The sequence below is a fragment of the Mesoplodon densirostris genome, chromosome 19 (assembly GCF_025265405.1).
Source record: "Mesoplodon densirostris isolate mMesDen1 chromosome 19, mMesDen1 primary haplotype, whole genome shotgun sequence".
NCBI classification, from domain to species: domain Eukaryota; kingdom Metazoa; phylum Chordata; class Mammalia; order Artiodactyla; family Ziphiidae; genus Mesoplodon; species Mesoplodon densirostris.
The window spans coordinates 6,375,791-6,396,459 of record NC_082679.1 but is presented as its reverse complement, the minus strand read 5'-3'; the positions used below and the strand labels follow the sequence as shown (position 1 = coordinate 6,396,459).

Genomic DNA, 20,669 nt, shown 5'->3' with positions numbered 1-20,669 from the left:
TGCAACATAAATGCTGGAAATGACAAGAATCAGCTGTGAAATGATACCTGAGTGCACCAACCAGAAAATTCCAGAAGGCAAGACATTGAACAGGGCAACTGGCATGGTCTCTCCAACAAGTCCGTGTCCCCCAAGAAACCAAGGCAAATGGACTTGTTCTATTTCAACAAATCCATAAGAGACATAAGACCAGATTCGATGGGTGATTCTGAACTGGATTCTGGTTTAGATAATCAGCTGTAAAGGATATTTGGGGAGATACTGGGGACCTCTGAAAGGAGAGTGGGTATTAGAGGAGATGAAAGTGTTATTGACATGGAAAGGAGGAGATTGTTCCAAAATTGCATGTGCGATATGATCTCATTTTGGTAAAAAGTACATATATTTTTAAAATGTGGGGATTTCGGGCTTCCCTGGTGGCGCAGTGGTTGAGAGTCCGCCTGCAGATGCAGGGGACACGGGCTCGTGCCCCGGTCCGGGAAGATCCCACATGCCGCAGAGCGGCTGGGCCCGTGAGCCACGGCTGCTGAGCCTGCGTGTCCGGAGCCTGTGCTCCGCAACGGGAGAGGCCACAACAGTGAGAGGCCTGCATACCACCACCCCCCCCCCAAAAAAAAAAAAGTGGGGATTTCCCTGGAGGTCCAGTGGTTAAGACTCTGCGCTTCCACTGCAGGGTGCACGGGTTCGATCCCTCGTTGAGGAACTAAGATCCCATGTGCCGCGTGGTGCGGCAGGAAAAAAAAGAACGTGTGTGCTGAAAAATCTGGAAGGATGTGCTGAATCAGTGTTGCAGCAGAAAGCGGCAGGCGCAGCTCCAAAAGGTTTAATTGGAGGGAGTTTAATGCAGGGCCCATGTTCAGAGTTGGCAGGACAGCGCAGCCCTGGGCTTAGGGAACCTGGGGAGCCGCTGCCGCCCAGTTGGGTCTGAATTGAGTCCCATCAAAGGTCAAGTCCTCACCCCTGGTGCCTGTGAACGTGACTTCATTTGGAAGTAGGGTCTTTGCAGACGTAAATCAAGTTAAGATCAGGTCATAACTGGTGTCCTGATAAGAAGAGGAGAGACGCAGAGACAGACACACACAAAGGCCACGTGATGACAGAGTCTGGAGTGATGCTTCTATAGGCCAGGGATTGTCAGCAACGCCGGAAGCTGGGGAGAGGCAGGGAGCAGATCCTTCTTCACAGCTCTCAGTAGGGACCAACACTGCCGAAACCTTGATTTCGGACGTCTGGCCTCCAGAACTGGGAGACAATACATTTCTGATGTCTAAACCAGCCAGTTTGTGGTTGTTTATTACAGCAGCTCTAGCAAACCAATACACACCTCTAGGCGTCAAGGGCTGAGATCCATGTCATCAGAACCTAAAGGGACAGGGGGTTCCCCGAAGGAAGCTATACTGCAGCCAGTACCTCTCATCCTAGGAGTTCCTGCTCCCGTCCCTGGCTGACCCCAATGGGGATCCAGAGGGGAGGGGGGCCAGGATGGAGACGAAGACAGAGGCTTCCTCAAGGGCACAGAGCTGGACAGAGAAGGGTGGAAAGTGGATCAGAGGGGTGGGGTGGGCCACCCCTGTATTTACGTGTGTGGGGGGCTGAGTAATAGACCCAAACTGGTCACACCCCAACCCCCCAAACCGGTGAGTATTTCCCTCACGTGGCTTAAGGTACTTTGCAGAGGCGATTACGTTAAGGATCTTGAGACAGGACTTGTCTTAGTCTATTTGAGCTACTATAATAGAATACCATAGACGGGGTGGCTTATAAATAACACAACTATATTTCTCACAGTTCTGGAGGCTGGAAGTCCAAGATCAAGGTGTTGGCAGATTTGGTGTCTGGTAAGAGCCTGCTTTCTTGTTCATAGAGGCCAATTACTTGATGTGTCCTCATGTGGTGGAAGAGAACAGGGCGCTCTCTGGGGTCTCTTTTAAAAGGGCACTAATCCCATTCATGAGGCCTCCACCCTCATGACCTAATCACCCCAAAGGCCCCACCTCCTCATACCATCACCTTGGAGGTTCAGGTTAAAACATATGAATTTCGGGGGGGGGGACTCAGGAAGTGGGCTGACAAGACATCTTTATTTAAAGTACATTACCATGGGGACTTCCTTGGTGGTCCAGTGGTTAAGACTCTATGCTTCCAACGCAGGGGGTGTGGGTTTGAGCCCTGGTCAGGGAACTAAGGTCCCACGTGCCACGCAGCCAAAAATAAAGTAAAATAAAGAACATTGCCATGGCGCCAGCCTCCAACATAGCCCCCAGTGAGTCTCACCTCCTGGAGTTCATATCCCGTGTAGTCTCCTCCCTCATGGAATAGGGTCAACCTGTGTAAATAGTGGAATATGGTGGAAATGGCAGAGGGTGACTTCTGAGGCTGGGCTATAAAAACATTGCTATGCCTTGGGTTAGTCACTCTGGGGTAAGCTGCTGGCCATGCTGTGAAGGTGCTCAAGCAGCCCCATGGGAGGCCTGTGTGGTGAGGGGGCTGAGGCCTCCTGCCAACAGCCACATCAGTAAGCTTGGAAGTGGCTCTTCCAGTGCCAGTCGAGTTTTCACGTGACTGCAGCCCTGGTGGATATTTGACTACAATCTCATGAGAGACCCTGAGCCAGAATCACCCAGCTAAGCCACTCCCAAATTCCTGGCCCACAAAAACTGTGAGATAATGAATGGCTACTGTCTTAACCCATTAAGTTTTTGGGTTTTTTTGGTTTTTTTTTTTTTTTTGGTACACGGGCCTCTCACTGTTGTGGCCTCTCCCGTTGCGGAGCACAGGCTCTGGACACGCAGGCCCAGCGGCCATGGCTCACGGGCCCAGCCGCTCCGCGGCATGTGGGATCCTCCCAGACCGGGGCACCAACCCGCGTCCCCTGCATCAGCAGGTGGACCCTCAACCACTGCGTCACCACGGAAGCCCCCCATTAAGTTTTAGAGTGATTTGTTACACAGCAGTACATAACCAACACTATTTAGTACTTACCCTGAGAAACGCTGTTCTAAGTGCTGAATATATTTGAACTCATTAATCCTGAAAGCAACTCTCCAAGGAACAGACTGTGTTTGTCCCCATTGTATGAATGAGGAAACTAAGGCACAGAGAGATGCAGTAACTTGCCCAAAGTCACACAGCTTACATATGGCAAAGCTGGGGTTTGAACCCAGCCTGTCCAAACTCCAGGGTGTGGGTGTTCAACCTCTGGGCCAGGGTGGCTTTGGCCAGCTGTGGGTGGCACTGGAAGAAGTCACCAAGAAGTCCAAGAGAGCCTCAAAGAGCCCCAACATTTAAGGGGTGAGAAAAAGAACAGACGTGGCTGGTGGAGTGGGGAAGGAGGGGAAGGCAGAGTCTAGAATGTGGGGTGGGGCGGGGTTCTCCCTCCCTCTGTGCCCACTTTAAGGGCTCCTAGGTTCAGATCCCAACTTTGCCACTCACTAGCTGTGTTCCCTCAGGCAGATTACTTACCCTTGCTGTGCCTCGGTTTCCCCGTCTGCACCATGGAGATGGTGATAATCAGATCAACACTTCCTGGGGTTGTGGTGAAGATTAAATGGGTCAATCCATGGTGAATCCAAGGCTGACAAAGGCCCTGGGGGATCGGGCTCTGCGGGGAGGCGTGCTGGGACCTGCTCTTCTGGGGGCGGTTGCTGAGGCGGGGGTAATGAGCAGGTGGGGCTGCAGCACAGACAGTGGGCTGAGCTCAGCGTCTGGCTGTGTGGGAATGGCAGGGCCAGGGTTTCGGGGCCACACAGCTGGACTTCTCCTGCTGCTGCTGCTGCTACCCCAGGCCCTGACAGAGGGACCCCTGGTCTTTGTGGCTGTGGTGAGGTGCCCCACCCCCGCTGCCCGGGCCCTCATGTCCCCCAGGCCAGCCCTGACCTGGTCCCCTCCCCAGGTGTTCCGCCATGGTGACCGGGCCCCGCTGGCCTCCTATCCCACTGACCCGCACAAGGAGGCTGTATCTACCCTGTGGCCACGTGGCCTGGGCCAGCTGACCTCGGTGAGAAGCTGGGGATGGGAGCAAGGGGTGGGGCAGTGTGGAGAGGGGTCCGCTGAGCCTGCTCTGTCCCCAGGAAGGGGTCCGCCAGCAGCTGGAGCTGGGCCGCTTCTTGAGGAGTCGCTACGAGGATTTTCTGAGCCCCGAGTACCGGCGGGAGGAGGTACTGCCTTGCTGACCTCCATCTCACCTCCTGACCTTCCACCTCTGACTTCCACTGACTCTAGTGTTTCCCTTGGCCTCCACCTCTGGCCTTTGACCCCCATCAACCTAACCTGCACCTTATGTCTGATCTCTGACCCCTGAACCATCGACTAAACCACGTTGACCTCTGACTCTATCTCATCCTGAGTCACATCTTGACCTCTGACCTCCATCATCTCTGACTTTATTTTCTGTCCTCCACCTCTGTGTTCTGACTCCCTCTGACTCCAACCAGACTCTCTGACTTCTGACTCTGAAACTTGATTGATTCTGTCTTTGACCCTCATTGATTCTACTTGCCCTTCTGACTCCAACCTTTGACCTCTACCCTTCCTCAAATCTGACTTTCCTATACCTTCCTCTGTCTCCTGACAGATCCCCAATTAGGATCATTCCTCCTGACCCCTGACCTCTGATCCCCGATACACATGTACTGAACTCTGACCCCATGACCTCCAATCTGCCCTCATCTTGACTTCTAACTTCCAGCCTCCAGCGATTCTTATATTCCTTTTCTTTTTTTAAATTTATTTATTAAATTTATTTACTTTTGGCTATGTTGGGTCTTTGTTGCTGCACGCGGGCTTTCTCTAGCTGCGGCGGGCATGGGCTTCTCATTGTGGTGGCTTCTCTTGTTGCGGAGCACGGGCTCTAGGCGCGGACTTCAGTAGTTGTGCCTCGCAGGCTCAGTAGTTGTGGCACTCGGGCTCTAGAGCGCAGTCTCAGTAGTTGTGGCACACGGGCCTAGTTTCTCTGCTGCATGTGGGATCTTCCCAGACCAGGGCTCGAACCCATGTTCCCTGCATTGGCAGGCGGATTCTTAACCACTGTGCCACCAGGGAAGCCTCTGATATTCCTTTCTGACTTTCATTGACTCAACTGACCCCCTTAATCCTCAATGTCCACCCAACTTCTGACCCCCAACCCAACTGCTCCTGACATTGATCTCTGACCCTTGATCTCAGCTTCCAAAATTGAAGGCCAGCCCCTGAACCCGCCCTGAGTTTTGACCCCCAACACCTGAACTTCGACCCGACCCTGAACTTAATCTGAAGCTTTTGGTTTGCTGCTATAGCTGACCTCTGACCCTGACCGTGGTACCCTGGCCTGGCCTCTCCCCACCGCACCCAGGTATACATTCGCAGCACAGACTTTGACCGGACCCTGGAGAGCGCTCAGGCCAACCTGGCGGGGCTGTTCCCTGAGGCCGCCCCAGGGCGCTCCGAGGCCACCTGGAGGCCGATCCCTGTGCACACGGTGCCCGTCAGTGAGGACAAGGTCAGGGGGCTGGACAGGGCCTGGAGGCGGGAGGGATGGAGGGAGACAGGGACCCCAGAGATGGAGAGGGCCAGCGGCTGAGAGAGGAGGCTCGGGGCCTGGATGGGTGGCTCCCGGGAGCCAGAGCACCCACACCTTCCCTGGGGCTGAGCTGTCCTGGTGGGGTGAGCCGCCTACCCGACACTGTGCAGCCGGATCTGGGAGAGACGCTGGACCGGAGACAGGGCCCCGCAGCCCGACTCCCCACCGCCTGCAGTCGGGCCCGTCACTCTGCTGTTCCCGCTGAGCCTCCGTTTCCTCCAGCTACTGAGGTTCCCTACACGCAGCTGTCCCCGATACCAGGAGCTGGTGAGGGAGGCCACGGAGGCCGCCGAGTTCCAGACGGCCCTAGAGGGTTGGACGGTGAGCAGGGCCTGTGTGGTGGGGCAGGATGGGGCGGGGCGGGGCGGGGCTGGCGGGATAGGGCGGGACCTGCGGTGCAGGGCGGGGCCAGTGGAGCGGGGCGGGGCCGGCAGGACCTCGTGGGACCCGCCGGGCCCGGAGGTCTGTCAGGCTCACCCAGCCCAGTCCGGTGCATCCAGGACTTCTTGACTCACCTGGAGAACTTCACGGGGCTGTCGCTGGTCGGGGAGCCGCTCCGCAGGGCGTGGAAAGTTCTGGACACTCTTACTTGCCAGGTGGGTCCCTGCCTCACCCACCCAGCCAAGTCGTTTATGGCACCTGGGTTCAAATCCCAGCTTTGCCGCTCACTACCTGCGTTCCCTCAGGCAAGTCACTTAACCTTTAGTGCCTCAGTTTCCCCATCTACACAATGGGGATGGCGACGCACGTATCAACACGCCCTGGGTTGCTGTTTAGATCAAAACGGGTTAATTCACGTGATGCCTTAGAACAGCGCGTGGCACACAGTGAGGCCTTTCAATCTGCATGCTTGCAACTCCAATCCCCCTGCTCCATAATCGGAAAAGCGCCGGTAACTAAGGCTTCGGCGGCAACAGCTGACCTGAAGCTGCATGATGCTGGTAGTCCTTTCTTACCCCACTTTATGGGAATGTATGTCTAGGGGGGCTGCCCCAGACCCCACTGGATGTGTTATGAGGTATAAGGTATCCTCACCACCGTATCTTTCTAAAATTCCAAACGTCTGAATTCTAGAACAGCTCTGGACCCAAGGATTTTGCATAAGGCCTTCTGGAATGATGGTCATTCCTATGTTTAATTAATAATCGCTATCGCCCACCCCATAACTTCCTGACCAGACCTAGCCCATGAGGGGTTCAGATGAGGGTCGGGAGAGAGGATTGCAGCTGATGGGGGCAACACAGGAGGGCCTAAGGGGGGCATGAAGACCTCAGGACGCTGCGGTCACTTTGTCCCCTCCCTCTCTCTCCCCAGCAAGCCCACGGTCTCCCCCTCCCATCCTGGGCCTCCCCGGATGTCCTGCAGACACTAGCTCAGATCTTGGCTTTGGATGTTGGGGCACACGTGCGCCCGCCCGGGGCAGCAGAGAAGGCCCAGCTGTCTGGGGGTGAGGTGTGGAGCTGGGGGGCTGGGAGGCTGAGGCGCCTTCCTCTGGGGGGTTCTTAGCACTCTGTCTCGCCCTGTCAGGAATCCTGTTGGATTCCATCCTTGCCAACTTCTCTCGGGCGCAGCACTTGGGGCTGCCCCTCAAGATGGCTATGTATTCGGCTGTGAGTCTTTGGGAAGGGAGGCAGTGCCCCATGGGCACAGGGATGGGGGGGCAGTGGAAGGACTGGTGGTCCCAGTGGGACCTCAGCCTAATGCCTTGAGCAGCTCCTATCTCCAAACCATACTCTTGGACCATATCACTAGAGGCATGGAATCGGGAAGGAGGGAGGTGATGGTGTTATGGGAAAGAATTCAGCTTTTCTGGAAGGACTGGCTTTTTAACTGAGCCGTCATCATACTTCGTGTCTATTTAACCAATGTTTATTAAGTGACTACCTGGAACTGGTGGGGCTGCCTCCAGGGTGAGCAGGTTTGGGGGGACTGGCTCTAAGGGGTCTGAGGGACACCTGGGAGGCAGCTGGATGCACAAGCTCAGGAGAGAGGAGACATCTGGAGGAGCCCCGAGTCAGCCCTGGATCCGCCTGCAGCACGACGGCACTCTCCTGGCCCTCCAGGGGGCCCTGGGTCTCTATGACGGGCACACACCGCCTTACGCAGCCTGCCTCGGCTTTGAGTTCCGGAGGCGCCTTGGGGACCCGGATGACGACGCAGGGTGAGGACGGGGTGGTACCCGGGAATGGGCAGGACCAGAACTCTCAAGAGGAGTGATGCGGTGCCAGGTAGAGGGCATGGCCCAGGCACAGGCTTCGAGGGGGAATTTACTGGGGACAGTGTCAGGAGCCCAGCTCTCCATCCAGCTGCTCTTCTCTAGATCTCAGGTCAGCAGTAGGGAAGGCGAGGAGGGGCCTGGGTACCACCACCTCCTCTCTCCCTCCAGGAATGTCACCATCTCCCTCTTCTACCGCAACGACTCTGCCGCCTTACCCTTGACCCTCAGCCTCCCCGGGTGCCCGGCGGCCTGCCCCTTAGGCCGCTTCCGCCAGCTGACTGCCCCCGCCCAGCCTCCGGCTCACGGGATCCCCTGCCATGGCTTCTACGAGCCCACCACCCCCGCAGGTGATGGCCCTCGAGGCGGGGGTGAGAGGGTGGGGCTCAGGTCTGGAGACTCACACACCCCCCGCCCCGTTCTCCCCGCAGCCACCGTGGTGCCCCTGCCGGCAGCCCTCAGCATGGGGCTGGGCCTGCTGGCCTGCAGAACCGGCTGCCTGCGGGCCTGGGGGGACCCCGTGTGAGCCACGGAACCGGCACCCTTTCCCTCGCAGCTGACACTGGATCTCAACACACTTGCTCACCCGCTGCTCTGGCTTCTGTGAGTTACCGTGCGCGTCGGGGGGAACACGGGGAGGGCTCCCAGGCCAAGTCACAAGCTGTCCTATGTATGTGTGGGCTTAAGCGTGCATATACGTGTTAACGCACGTGCACATACGTGTGGATGTCTATTCATGCATACGCTCCTGCATGGATCTGTGTATACACGTATTCGACGTACACGCACATGCTTACGTGGTCCTTTGCATGTGTGGGTGACACGCGCACCAGTGTTTATGTGCAGGTTTCTATACACGCCTGGGAACGCGTGGCGTACGTGCAGGAACCTCTATTTTGTAGGTGCAGCACATGTGATGTGTAAGGCTGAGGGGTGACGCCCTCCCCACCGCGGGTCATGCACCGTCGGGGTCCAGCTCGCTCAGCCTGGCTTTGGGGCCCGCCTGGTAGTGGGAGAGCTGAGGTCAGGGTTCAGAGCCTGCCCGCACAGCCAGCCTGCCGTGACCAACCTGGAGGCTGTGACTCTGGGCTAAGCATTCGTCTCTGCACCGCCATCTCCTCTGGCACACACTTCTCCTCCATCAGGTTAACTGGCCTCCGCAGAGCCAGTAGCGGGAGGGGGACGGTAGCACCCCCTCTGGGCCACGTAGCCTAGCATTTGCTATAATTACGATTTGGAGGGGGTGGGACCCCGGGATCCCACCCAAGTACTGTCCAGTATGGTAGCCACTGGCTGCCACGTGGCTGTCTGAATTCACATTGTGTAAATAAATAAAATGTGAAATTCAGGTCCCAGCCATACTAGCCAGTTCAAGCACTCATTAGCCGCACATGGCAGGTGGCTGGGGCAGCGCAGACAGGGAGCTTCCCTGGGAAAGCACTGAACGTAAGGAAGGGTAGCGCTACCGCACGGCAGGTTCACGCGGTGCTCGTCACAGACCAGGCCGTCCCAGGCCTGTACTTGCGCTGCTGCATTTAGCCCTGCAACCCAGGAGGCGGCTCTGCCCTCTCCACACGCCAGACCAGGCAGCAGTCTGGGGCACCGATGATCCTGTCTGCATAATCAGGCAAACGTGTCAACAGCCCATTAGGCTGTTGGTGGGCAGCCGGGCGTGCAGTGGGTGCCTGGTAGATGGGGGAGGCTTGGAGGATCAGAGGTGGGGCTGGGCGGCCAGACGCGAGAACCACCCCCAGCTGCCAGAACACCTTGGGCACGGGAGGGAAAGGGCAGGGGTCAGCAGCCCCGTCCTCACACGTGTGGACAAGCCCGGCTCCAGCCACCTCCCAGCACCACCTGCCCTGGGCCCCTGAGGGAGCCTCTTGTCATGAGCACGCGCCTACCACTGCCCCTGCTGGTCCTGGACAGTCACAGGGCCTCAAGGAAGGCCTAGGAATGCTCTCTGCACTTCACTTCTTGGTCCTGCTTGGAGGGCGGGGCTGGAATTGCAGTGGTGCAGCCTCTTGCTTCCAGATGCACGTTAGACCCAATTTACCTGACCCCGCGGCTGTGAGCCCAGCCCCCGCCTCAGCAGACTGCAGGGAGGGCCATGCAGGTGGGGGACCTCGCTGGGGCTGCCATGCATCTCTCCATCCCCACCCGGGGAGGGTTCTGACTCCAGCTCCACACCTGGACCCAGTCAGACGCCGCAGCTCACACGCAGTGACGTGCAGGCTACTTAATGGGTGCCTGGTACCGCCTGCCAGGGCTGTCCATCCTCACAGCTGGGATTCTTGGCCCCAGCACCCCTCGCCCACAGGTACCAGCCACACACGCAGCTACAGAAACTGGAAGGGACTGGCCGCCCCCTTCGCAAGCGAGCAAAGCGCAAAATTCAATTTTAAAAGAGAAAGGCATTGCAAAAAAAACTTAATAGAAAAACTTTTGCAAAAGGGGAAATGGGCACCCATAAAACCCAAGGGCTGTATGAAGTTAACAGGTAAAAATATTGCATTAAAAAAAGCCTTAAGAGAAAGGGTACAAGCTTCAAGGTGCTTTCATGGCGTGGGCTGCAGGGTCTCCCGCTTGGCCTGTAGTGCTTCAGAGGCCCGTGACACAGCAGCAGGGGCCCACCCACCATGCCCATCGGGCCAAAGTGTAACAGACTGGAACGTAACACACTCTGTCTGGCATCCAGCAACAGCAGCTATCAGCCAGCTGCCTGTTCTCTGCCAGCTCTGGCTGGTGACGCCCACGGGGTGGGCTGGGGGCAAGGACACCCCTCTCTTGGGCTCCTTGAACACCGGCTGGAGCCGACCAAGGCTTTGCGTCTCCCCTACAAGGTCCTGCTCCTCGCCCAGAAGGCCCGGGAGGCCTAGTCATGGCGCACGGGTGGCTCCGCCCCGCAGGCTTGGTCAGAGTACGGTGGACACGGGGGCTGCTCCTCTCCCGGCCCGTACGCGTCGCGGGTGTGGCTGCGCCTGGCCTCTTGGATATACAGCTCCAGGAGGACCTTGGTGGGCTGCTTGTCCACCCGCTCCTTGGGCATGCCGTGGCTCAGCAGCCAGCCCATGAGGTCCTTGCGTGTCGGGTTGGGCCCGAGCATGAGCCTGGCGTGGCCCGGCTGGTTCTGGCGCCAGAGCAGGCCCACGTCGGCGACGGTCTGGATCACCATCACCGCCTCCAGCACCGTCACGCCCTTGACCAGCAGGCCGACCAGCGAGAGCCGCAGCTCGGAGGGCGCGGCCGTCAACAGGCGCCGCTGCAGGCCCTGCGTGAAGGGCACGTCCTCGGGCACCAGCCACTCGGGCTCGGGGAGCGGCGGTGGCTCGCGGTAGATCCAGTCGAGCATGCCCAGCTCCCGCACCAGCTGGATGCCCTCCTCCATGGTGGTCCAGGGTCGGAAAGGCAGCTCGGTGCCCTCGAAGTGCAGGAAGGACTCCCAGCGCTGGCGCCAGGCCAGCAGCAGCCAGGCCAGCAGCGTCTTGCCGTCGCCCCGCAGGGCCTTGCAGCGGTAGTTGAAGACGGCATCGCCGGTCAGGTCGCCCAGCATCACCAACTCCCTGGAGTTCAGGGCCAGGGCCAGGCCCCCCTGGTCATACACCCGCAGGATCCAGGTGATCATGAGCTCGTTGGGGTTCTGCCGGAAGCGCCGGGCGATGGCCAGGAGCTCGGTGTACGTGTAGTAGCGGTCGCCCTGCCCCGCCATGGCCACGGGCCGAGAAGAGCCGGAAGGCTGGAGGGGCGCGGCCCCGGGAGCTGCGGGAAGGGAACAGAGGGGCATTGGGCGGGGAAAGTCACAGCCCCCCAGCCTCTCCCGAGGTGGGAGCCCCTCAGACCCCCAGGTGTCAAAGGTCCTGGGGGGCACTGTGTCCTCACGGGAGATCAGAGCCCAGTGCTGGACATCACGGGGGCCCCAAGCGTGGCCCCTTCAGGAGCCCTCGTACTGGATGTCTCCCCGCAAACCCCACCCCAAGCCGTTCGTGTACCAACTTCCCCTTACGCCACCCACTGCACCCCCATCACGGGGTTACTGTGAAGATTAAATGAATTTAGTGCTTAGGACTGTGCCTGGTTGAAAGTGAGGTGCTCAGCATTTGCCTGTACATATACTGTTACCATAATCTCTCCACTTTATAACTATAAATTTAATATAATTATGGTATTAATAAGAATTTGTTCTCACCAAGAGGCCTGGTGGAGCTGCTGGCCTCCTGGAGGAACTGCCTGCAGACAGGGAGGGGGTTAGAGCAGGCTGGTGGGGTGCAGGGCAACCATGATCGCCATCCATCTGCCCCACAGCCAGGGACCCTTCAGACCCCCAGAGGTCAAAGGTCCCAGGGGAGCACCGTGTCGTCACAGAGCAGGGCCCAGTGCTGGACATCACAGGGGCCCCCAGGCACGGCCCCTTCAGGCACCAACTGAGCACATCTCACTGCAAACCATGCCCCGCCCACCGCGGGTTGGCCTGTTTCTCATCCCCGCCCCTCCCACATCCACCTCCTCTAACACGCCCCACCTCCATCTCTGCAGTGGATGCCACAGAACTCAGGGCCCAGACGCAGCACTCAGGGGGCGGAGTGGGGGGAGGCTGGCGCTCAACGATCCCGGTGATCCCCAGCAGTACCAGCTGAGGCATCTCTACAAGCCCAGGAGGGGCTGGGCCCAGGACCTTGCTGGGGAGGGGAGGCCCACAGCACACACACCAGGGTGCCTACCCCTCGGCCCAGATCACGGAGGCGCCCTAAGGTCAAAAGTGGCAGAACCGGGGATCAAAACCAACCTCGCTGATCCTGTATCAACCGTAGGGAAGAAGCGGGGGGCAGAGAAAGCCCCCATCACCCTGTTGCACCTGAACATGGATGGAAGCTGCAGAAATAAGCCCCCTCCCCGCCACAAGGAGACGAGTGTGGGCAAACCACCGCCTCTACGTGCCTCCACCTCACCTGTGAAATATGACAAAACTGCACCTATTTCAAAGCATGGGGTTATTGTGACGATCAACTGAATCTAGTGCTTAGGAATGCGGCCTGGCTCAGACTAAGTACCCAGCTCCTGTCCTTATTGTATTAATGTTACCATACTCTATAAATTGTATTAACAATAAATTTATAATATAAGTTTAATATGATTATTAGGGCATTAATAGTAAGGGGAGTCTCTTCTGTTCTTACCGAGGGCTGCTGAACTCCTGGGGGAACCACCTGCAGACAGGAAGGGATGGGGGAATGGAGAGGTTATAGGGTACAGGGCAACCATGGCCCCCATCCGTCCCTCCCCAGAGACGGGACCCCTCCACTCAGACCCCCGGGTGTCAAAGGTCCCGGGGGGCACTGTGTCCTCAACAGAGATCAGAGCCCAGTGCGGGACATCCTGGGGGTCCCAGTGTCCTCAAACCCCACACCCCAACTCCGCTGCCCCCGGACTGGACAAGGCAGGTAGAACGTTTCCACCTTTGGCCAGTTCTGCTGGCCAACACTGCCTCGGACATCGACAGGTGTTACACGTCCCTTAGGGCTTCCCTGTCCTGCTCTCAGCGCTTCTTCCCACCCCCCTCACATATCCCTGCCCAAGTGACACTCTCCCTACTTCACATTATCCCACAAATTCCCTCTCAGCCCGCAACGAAACTTCAGAGCTCTGCAGAGGACACCTCGGATGAAAAGAACAGCCCCCCAGAAAGATGCTCAGATGATCCGCATTCTGAGCTAACCCTTCACAGGACGCAGCTTCTCACCCCCTAAGGCACCTGTCAGCGAGAATCTAAACCTCTGAGAACCCCACAGGCTACACTTCCAGTTCTCCATATTATGTATTTAGAAAGTAATCTAAATACAGGTGAAGACATACCTGTATCAGTATCAAAAGTCATCCTTATTAATGGGAATATAGATTTAGGCCCAGATCTCATTGAACAGAGAAAAAACCCTTCTAGAGCTGGGAACACTTGTTTCTTTTTGGGTAACACACATACCCATGCCCATTTGATGATTTATTTAGCTCTTTGAAACATCTGTGAAACATTCTCCAATGTGAAACATTTATGAAACATTCTCCAGATAAACTATGTTCTCTGACAACAAGTATTATATAAATTGAGGGTAACCTTAACAATTTTATCAGTTTACATATACATGATGCATGGGAAGCTGCCTAATCTTTGCTGAAAGGTACAGTGTATTTAGTCTACAAACCACCCCCACCGCCCTGCAGTGTGAGTGATAATGCTCTGAGCCCTTCTGTTTCTTTTCTTCTGCTGAGTTTGAAAATTAGATTTCTGATTACTCCTTTTCCCTGAAACCCAAAAACATATATTGGGCTCTCCATATCCGCGGGGCCCTGGAACCAATCCCCCATGGACACCAAAAAGTGACTAAATATTTTCCTCTTCTACAGCCCATATATTCCCTGTCATATTCAACCCTTACCTTTGATGTGTTGTGTCCACTCTACAGACACAGAAACTGAGGCTCAGGAGACCAATCACTTGACTAACATCCCTAAGCCCAAGAACAGCAGAGCTGGGATTTGCATGATTGCTGGCATATAAAATTAGGTCCCAGAGATATCTGATGTGAAGTCACCCCAAGTGAGGGTGAGATATTTTAGACCTGGGTGGGTCAGGGACTGGGAGCAAGGGTTCTTACCAAGGTGGGTGGGCCCTCAGCTTGAAGACAAACCTGTAACACAGGAAGGATTTGGTGAGGGTGGGGGAAGAAACAGTCTGGGGGTCCAAGGAACATCAAAACCAGGGCCCCTCAGACCCCCAGGTGTCAAAGGTCCTGGGGGGCACTGTGTCCTCAGGGGTGATCGGAGCCCAGTGCTAGACATCATGGGAGCTCCAGTCCCTCTGCAACCAGGTCCCAAGGCCACTCACCTTCAGGGACAGAGGCCAAGCAAGCTAACAGTGCTTTGAGACTGGAAAACACAAAATCCGTCGGACGTACAAATGCCCACAGCCTTCCCTGTGGTGACACCAAAATGCCCTCACCTCCCCAGTGTCACAGGTCCACAAGGGACTGTCCTCAAACCCATTACATGGAAAGAACCTGCTGACTAACCCCCTTGCCTAGTTTTGCAGATTTCCAGCATTCGCTACGCCTGCTACTGACCCTAAACAATGAAAGCTAAGATGCAAATCCCTTGGAAGAAACTGTTGGGGTAAATGAGGAGGAAAAGAGAAACCTAAAATACAAGCAGCGTAAGCAATGCCCAGAGACCCTTAAACGCAACCATTTTTGAACAAATCAACCGTGGAAGACATTTTGGAGATGACTTGGGAACTATGGACACAGAGCAGATAGGAGATGGCCTCATTAAGGAATTATCTCACTGAGGATGACAACAGCCTTGTCTTTAAGTAGAAAAATGTTACTTTAGAGACACAGTATTAACTATTTTGGATGAAACAAGAAATTTACTTTCAAAACGTGAAGGACACAAAAGTAAACATGGGGAAATGTTCTGTCAAACATGTCTATTTCCCCGCATGTTCAAGGATTTTAACAATAAAAAGTAAAAAGAAAAAAAAAAATGGCGCGAAAAAGGAATACATGGGACAATGGCAAAAGGGGGCGCGCTCCAATGATGAATGGTTGAATATCCTTCCACTTGTGACATGGCAACAGTTAGGATAAAGTCAACGGTTTTCTAGATGGTTGACTGAAGGGAGAAACTCAGCTAGAGAGGATTCTTGCTAGGTTGTGGTGGGGAGAGAAAATCAGCTAGCTGCTCCTGGGCTGGATCTCCTTGGCAGGGGCGTAGTATTCCTCGGGAGTCAGGGAAACGATGTCCAAAAAAGTCCGGTTAGCCCAGAACTAACGTTTAACACAAAACTCTGATGTTCTGAGTGATCACGAAACTGATATTTAAGTGACCGTGTCAGAATGATTCCTGAAAGTGAACAAAGGCCCCATTTGCTTTCTCCTAAAACTACTCCTATCTGGTTCTCAGACACAACCCAGTAATTCACCTAGAGACCCCACTCGCACTTCTTCCTCAGGAACCCTTGAGATTCTGTCTCTACCTGCCCCATAGTCTCTGTCCTACGTGCACAAAAACGCCAGCCACATGAAACGGGAATACACAAGAACGATTTCCGAGGGAAAGTACGTGTAGCTAGCACAGGTGTGGAAAACCTCAGAAAGAAAAACTCCATGTCACAAGCCACCCCCGCCCCGAAATGGACAAAATGGCGGAGCCCTGCAACGTGAGCAACAGAAATGGCGCAGCCAGGCTGCGGTGCAGACAAAGGAGGACTAGTCCTAGTGGCCCCAGTTCGCTTCGGCGGGAGTATTCCTCTCCCACGCCCCGAGCACCCCCAAAGAGCCACCACCCTCTCCGGTCGCCACTGCCCGCCCCGCAGAGAGCACTCAGGCTCGCCTGGGAGCGCGGGTGCCGGGTCCTTACAAAGGCCCTGACCCCGTCCACGCCACAGCGTGGCCGTCCCCGCAGCAGCCCCGGGCACACACGACACGCGCGACCCAGGTCCCAACGCACGCCCTCCCGCGAAAAAAAAAAGAGCCAAAATGCAAAGATCTCTCACCCAACCCTCACTTTCTTCACCGCGTGTGCGGGTTGCTGCACCTTCCGCTTTATTACGCGCGCCGCTCGCACGGCCCGCCCCCCGGCCCCAGGTCGGGCTCCTCCCCGAGGCATCCGGCATATTCACCGGTGTCGGAAACCCCACTTTGGTGCTTGAGGAAGGAAATACTGCCGGTTTCCTCTAGAATCTTCCCGAACAGCGGATGAGACATTGTCCCGGGAGGCGGAGGAAAAGAGAGCAAGGAAATATTGAGGCCCTTTTTCCTATCATGAGAGTCAGGCAACTCTGTGAACAGCACAAGAGGCGGGCGGTGAAGGGGAAGGACCCCAAGTGTGGGAGGGGCCAGAAGGAATTGCCAGCGCGGCAGTGGCGCGAGCTATGGCTGCAGGGGCGGGGCCGACTCAGACGCAGTCCCAGGCGCAGGGTGGGAGGCGGGGCCAGTGCGGAGATGGACAAGGGGGCGTTCCGGGAAAGGGTCTGCGTGGCGCAGAGTTAGAGGCCGAGCCTGCGCAGTGAGAGGCGCGGCCAGAGGCTGGACTTGGGGGCTGGAAGGCCAGACTTCTGGGTCGACGGAGGAGGGTCTTGGAGGCCCGGACTCCCCTGGAGATCTGAGGAGTGTCTTTCAACTGACATGATTGTAAAAGTTTTTTTCAAAGATATTAAATGAAACTTCTCTACTTCAGACCCACTGTCCAGAGTCGCCATTGTGGGCTTTTTGCTTTATGATATACACACACACGTTATGGGTAAAGATGCTTTTTTTTTTTTTTAACTCCAGTAGTCTCATAAGTAGTCTCTCCCCATCGTACACAGAGTGACCTCATTCCTTAAGCAGTGGCAAAGTATTCCCTTGTGTGACTAGAACACGCTTTGTTTAGCTGGTTCCCCTGGTCATTGGGATTGTTTTCTTCCTTCTAGTGAGGAGACTCCTCCATGAAGCCTGTGGTCTGAAGTAAAAGGAAGAGACTTAAACTCTGCACTTAAGTAACACATTTCGTTCACTGGTTCCTGCTTCCCTCAGAGGAATGCAAAGTCCTCACTGTGGCCCACAAGGCCCAGAGTGACCTGTTCCCTGTTCCCTTTCTGCCCTCATTTCCTTCCTCTCTCTCCCTTGCTCAGGGCTACGCTAGCACATTGGCCTCCCTGGTCTTCCTGGAACCTGCCAAGGACATGTCAACCCCAGGACCTTTGCATTTGCTGATTCCTCTGCCTGGAACTCTTTCCCCCAATCAATCGCCATAACTCTCTTCCTCTCTTCAGTCCTGTTTCTGCTCAGATGTCACCTTAGCATAGAGCCCTCACCCATCTGCTCCATACAACAGACCTCTCCTTTCCAGACTGTTCTCCCTTACCCTCTGTTATTTTTCTTCATAGCTCTTATCTCCTAACATATCTATTTGTGGGCATGTTTTCCTTCTTTTTGGCTCCCTGCTGAATTATCAATTCCTTAAAGACTAGGATTTGTGTCCAGTTGGGTCACTCCTGTAGACCCCGTGTCTGGCACATAGTTGCAGCTCACTTTTTGTTAAAAATGAACACATTGGAGAGCCTTTTGTGGGAGACAAGAGAAAGAGTTATTGTAACAACACTTAATGAGCACATACTATGGACTAAACTCTAACTAGATTAAGGTACAATTGGCTTTCTGTATCCACAGTTTCCACATACACAATTTCAACCAACCACGGATCGAAAAAATTGGGGGAAAAAAGAGCTCCGGAAAGTTCCCCAAACCGAAACTTGAATTTGCTGTGTGTCCCAGCAACTATTTGCATAGCATTTACATTATATTTATAACTATTTACATAGCAATTACATTGTATTACATATTATAAGTAATCTAGAGATGATTTAAAATGTACAGGAGGATGTGCATAGGTTACATGAAAATACCCTGCAATTTTATATAGGGAACTTGAGCATCCCCGGATTGCGTTATCCAAGGTGGGGGGGGGCGGTCCTGGAACCAATTCCCTCCGGATACCGAGGAACAACTGTACTGTCATTGTCCTCCAAACCATATGCAAAAATTGGCTACATATAACAGCCTTTAAAATAAATAAATAGAGAAGGAATGGGATGCTATAGCAAAAAAAAACTTAAGTTAAAAAAAGGAATAGACCTGAATTGGGCTAGGGGAGGAGAAAGGGAGTGGTGGCAGGAGGTGCTGGCAAAGGCACGAGGTGAAGTGTCGGTGCAAGGAGAATTAACCTCAGGAGGGGCAAATTATCAGGGGTCACAAAAGTGAAGGATGAGCCCAAAGAGCTTGGAGAGAATCAGCTATTCAACACACATTGACTGAGCACCATCTGTATGCCAGGAACCAGGAACCAGCCTGTTTGCTGACACCTCCTGTCTCTTTCCCTCCCGAGTCTCTCCCTCACCTATCCCTGTACCCCAGAGGGCTCAAGGGATGGCCCCAGAGAGGCATGGCATTTCCAGGGAACACTTACAAGGTACTGAACTTAAAAGAATGTTCTGGGTGAAAAACGCAGATTATTTGAAAATACAGATCATTAATCTGAGTTGGGGGGATGTTTCAGAGGGGACTGAGGGGGCTGGAGAGCAGGGTTGGCAGGAGCTTGGCAGGGAGCCGTGGGAGCAGGCCCGAGGTGGGGACATCCTCATTTCTTAAGTCCAGATGGCCTGGATTGCCAGGAGGGACCAGAAATTCATGTAGTTCAGATAGGAAAAGAAACCTGGGGGAAGGAAGAGAGCAAAGGGGGTGAGGCGCAGAGTTCACCAGCCCCAGCCTGACCCCGGTCCTTTCTCCAAGCCCAGCTATATCTCCTATCATGTCCCCAAATGCATGTCTAAAACCAAACTCAGCCCCAGCCCCTAAACTGTCCCCAAACTCAACACCACTCTCTACACTGTCCCCAACCCATTCCCAAATTCAAACCCGACCCCACCCCTACATCCAGCCCTAGGCCTATCCCCAATCCCACCTCCCTACTCAATCCAGTCCTCCCAGTCCACAATCCCCTTCCCATCCCACACCCTAACCCACCCTGTCCCCATCTGCATCCTTGAACACATGCCCAAACCCCAAACCCAACCCCACCCCAGCCCAGACCAGTCATCAGGAAGAGGAAGATGCCAATCCATGCCAGGTAGAAGCTGCACCCCAGCTTGTAGGTCATGCCTTCTTGCAGGTACTCATGGGCCTGCATCAGGTAGAAGAGGATACCCAATATCATGCTGGTTCCTGTATGAGTACAGGTGTTAGGAGGCCAGGCATCAGGTGTGTGAGGACCCCTGCCCATAGTTGTGTGGCTGCCAGGGTCTTGTTCCTTATTTTCCCACTTGCTTTTACCTCCATGAACCTCTGCTCACAGGCAGGAAAACAGGCTCCTGACAATGTCTTGGTGGAGGACACTGGGAGGGCAAGACTTGGTGTTTAACCAGGCAATGGTGATGTCTAAAACCACAGGCTTTGGAGCTAACAGACTGGAACTCTTGTCCCGTTTCTGTATCCCACCTTAGGGCAGCCTCTGTATCCCACCTTAGGGCAGCCACTCCGTCTCTCTGAGCCTCATTTCCCTCATCTGTAAAGTGGGCATAATCGTAGGACCCATCTCCTTGGGCTGTCTTGAGGAGTTATTGAGATTGGCACATTCCCTGGCACACAGTGTGTCCTCAAGAATTGAGATTATTAAGAATTCCCTGGTGGTCCAGTGGTTAGGGCTCCGTGCTTCCACTGCAGGGGTCACAGGTTCGATCCCTGGCCGGGGAAATAAGATCGTGCATGCCGCGCAGTGCAGCCAAAAAAAAAAAAAAAAGAATTGAGATTATTATCACTATATTGGGTCTTTAATTTTGGGCTTCTGAAGCAGTGACAAGAAACTTAGTCATTCTGGATATTTTAATTTTATTTTGAAATGACATGAATTAAAGATAATTTGTGAAAAGGAAAAGACTCGTTTTTTCCCCTCTCAGGTAATGGAGAACTGGGTAATTTTTTCTTTGTTATTGAAAAATAATATAGGAGGTGTTTTCCATTTCATTAAAAGGGGGAATGGGCAGAAATGTTTCTCTTTTTTTGGCCATGCCACGCGGCATGCGGGATCTTAGTTCCTCGACCAGGGATCGAACCCGTGCCCCCTGCCCTGGAAGCATGGAGTCTTAACCACTGGACTGCCGGGGAAGTCCCAGAAATGATTTTCTTATAGAAAAAAATGTCCTATTTTATTTTATTTTTATTTTATTTTTTTTCTTTTTGCTGTATGCGGGCCTCTCACTGTTGTGGCCTCTCCCGTTGCAGAGCACAGGCTCCGGACGCGCAGGCCCAGCGGCCATGGCTCACGGGCCCAGCCGCTCCGCGGCATATGGGATCCTCCCAGACCGGGGCACGA

The 20,669-nt window shown here is 54.7% G+C and overlaps 2 protein-coding genes, 1 long non-coding RNA gene and 4 other non-coding genes across 8 annotated transcripts; 1 reads left to right on the top strand and 6 right to left on the bottom strand.

The window, feature by feature from the left end:
* Positions 1 to 1,338: 1,338 nt before the first annotated feature.
* On the bottom strand, positions 1,339 to 5,856 carry LOC132480468 (uncharacterized). Its single transcript, XR_009530650.1, has 5 exons — positions 5,654 to 5,856; positions 4,747 to 4,998; positions 3,463 to 3,525; positions 2,275 to 2,326; positions 1,339 to 1,520 (listed from the first exon to the last, which is right to left on the bottom strand). It is a non-coding gene; the product is annotated as an uncharacterized LOC132480468 (long non-coding RNA).
* ACP4 (acid phosphatase 4) lies at positions 3,719 to 8,298 on the top strand. The gene is made up of 11 exons (XM_060084717.1): positions 3,719 to 3,820; positions 3,893 to 3,997; positions 4,071 to 4,157; positions 5,330 to 5,476; positions 5,780 to 5,878; positions 6,058 to 6,153; positions 6,872 to 7,004; positions 7,085 to 7,167; positions 7,594 to 7,718; positions 7,944 to 8,122; positions 8,204 to 8,298. The coding sequence occupies exons 1-11, from the start codon at positions 3,719 to 3,721 to the stop codon at positions 8,296 to 8,298; spliced, it is 1,251 nt and encodes a 416-aa protein (XP_059940700.1).
* Positions 8,299 to 10,182: 1,884 nt separating this feature from the next.
* On the bottom strand, positions 10,183 to 16,485 carry LOC132480455 (Friend virus susceptibility protein 1-like). 2 transcript variants are annotated; one of them, XM_060084702.1, is made up of 5 exons: positions 16,315 to 16,485; positions 14,417 to 14,449; positions 12,944 to 12,973; positions 11,956 to 11,996; positions 10,183 to 11,528 (listed from the first exon to the last, which is right to left on the bottom strand). In XM_060084702.1, the coding sequence occupies exons 1-5, from the start codon at positions 16,425 to 16,427 to the stop codon at positions 10,645 to 10,647; spliced, it is 1,101 nt and encodes a 366-aa protein (XP_059940685.1). In that variant the 5' UTR covers positions 16,428 to 16,485; the 3' UTR covers positions 10,183 to 10,644. The 2 variants fall into 2 exon arrangements, with proteins under 2 accessions (XP_059940685.1, XP_059940686.1); XM_060084703.1 differs by lacking the exons at positions 14,417 to 14,449; positions 16,315 to 16,485 and adding an exon at positions 14,198 to 14,324.
* LOC132481010 (small nucleolar RNA SNORD88) lies at positions 11,596 to 11,686 on the bottom strand. Its single transcript, XR_009530722.1, has one exon. It is a non-coding gene; the product is annotated as a small nucleolar RNA SNORD88 (small nucleolar RNA).
* On the bottom strand, positions 12,076 to 12,164 carry LOC132481013 (small nucleolar RNA SNORD88). The gene has a single exon (XR_009530725.1). It is a non-coding gene; the product is annotated as a small nucleolar RNA SNORD88 (small nucleolar RNA).
* On the bottom strand, positions 13,057 to 13,152 carry LOC132481012 (small nucleolar RNA SNORD88). Its single transcript, XR_009530724.1, has one exon. It is a non-coding gene; the product is annotated as a small nucleolar RNA SNORD88 (small nucleolar RNA).
* Positions 14,521 to 14,611, bottom strand: LOC132481011 (small nucleolar RNA SNORD88). Its single transcript, XR_009530723.1, has one exon. It is a non-coding gene; the product is annotated as a small nucleolar RNA SNORD88 (small nucleolar RNA).
* Positions 16,486 to 20,669: the final 4,184 nt, after the last annotated feature.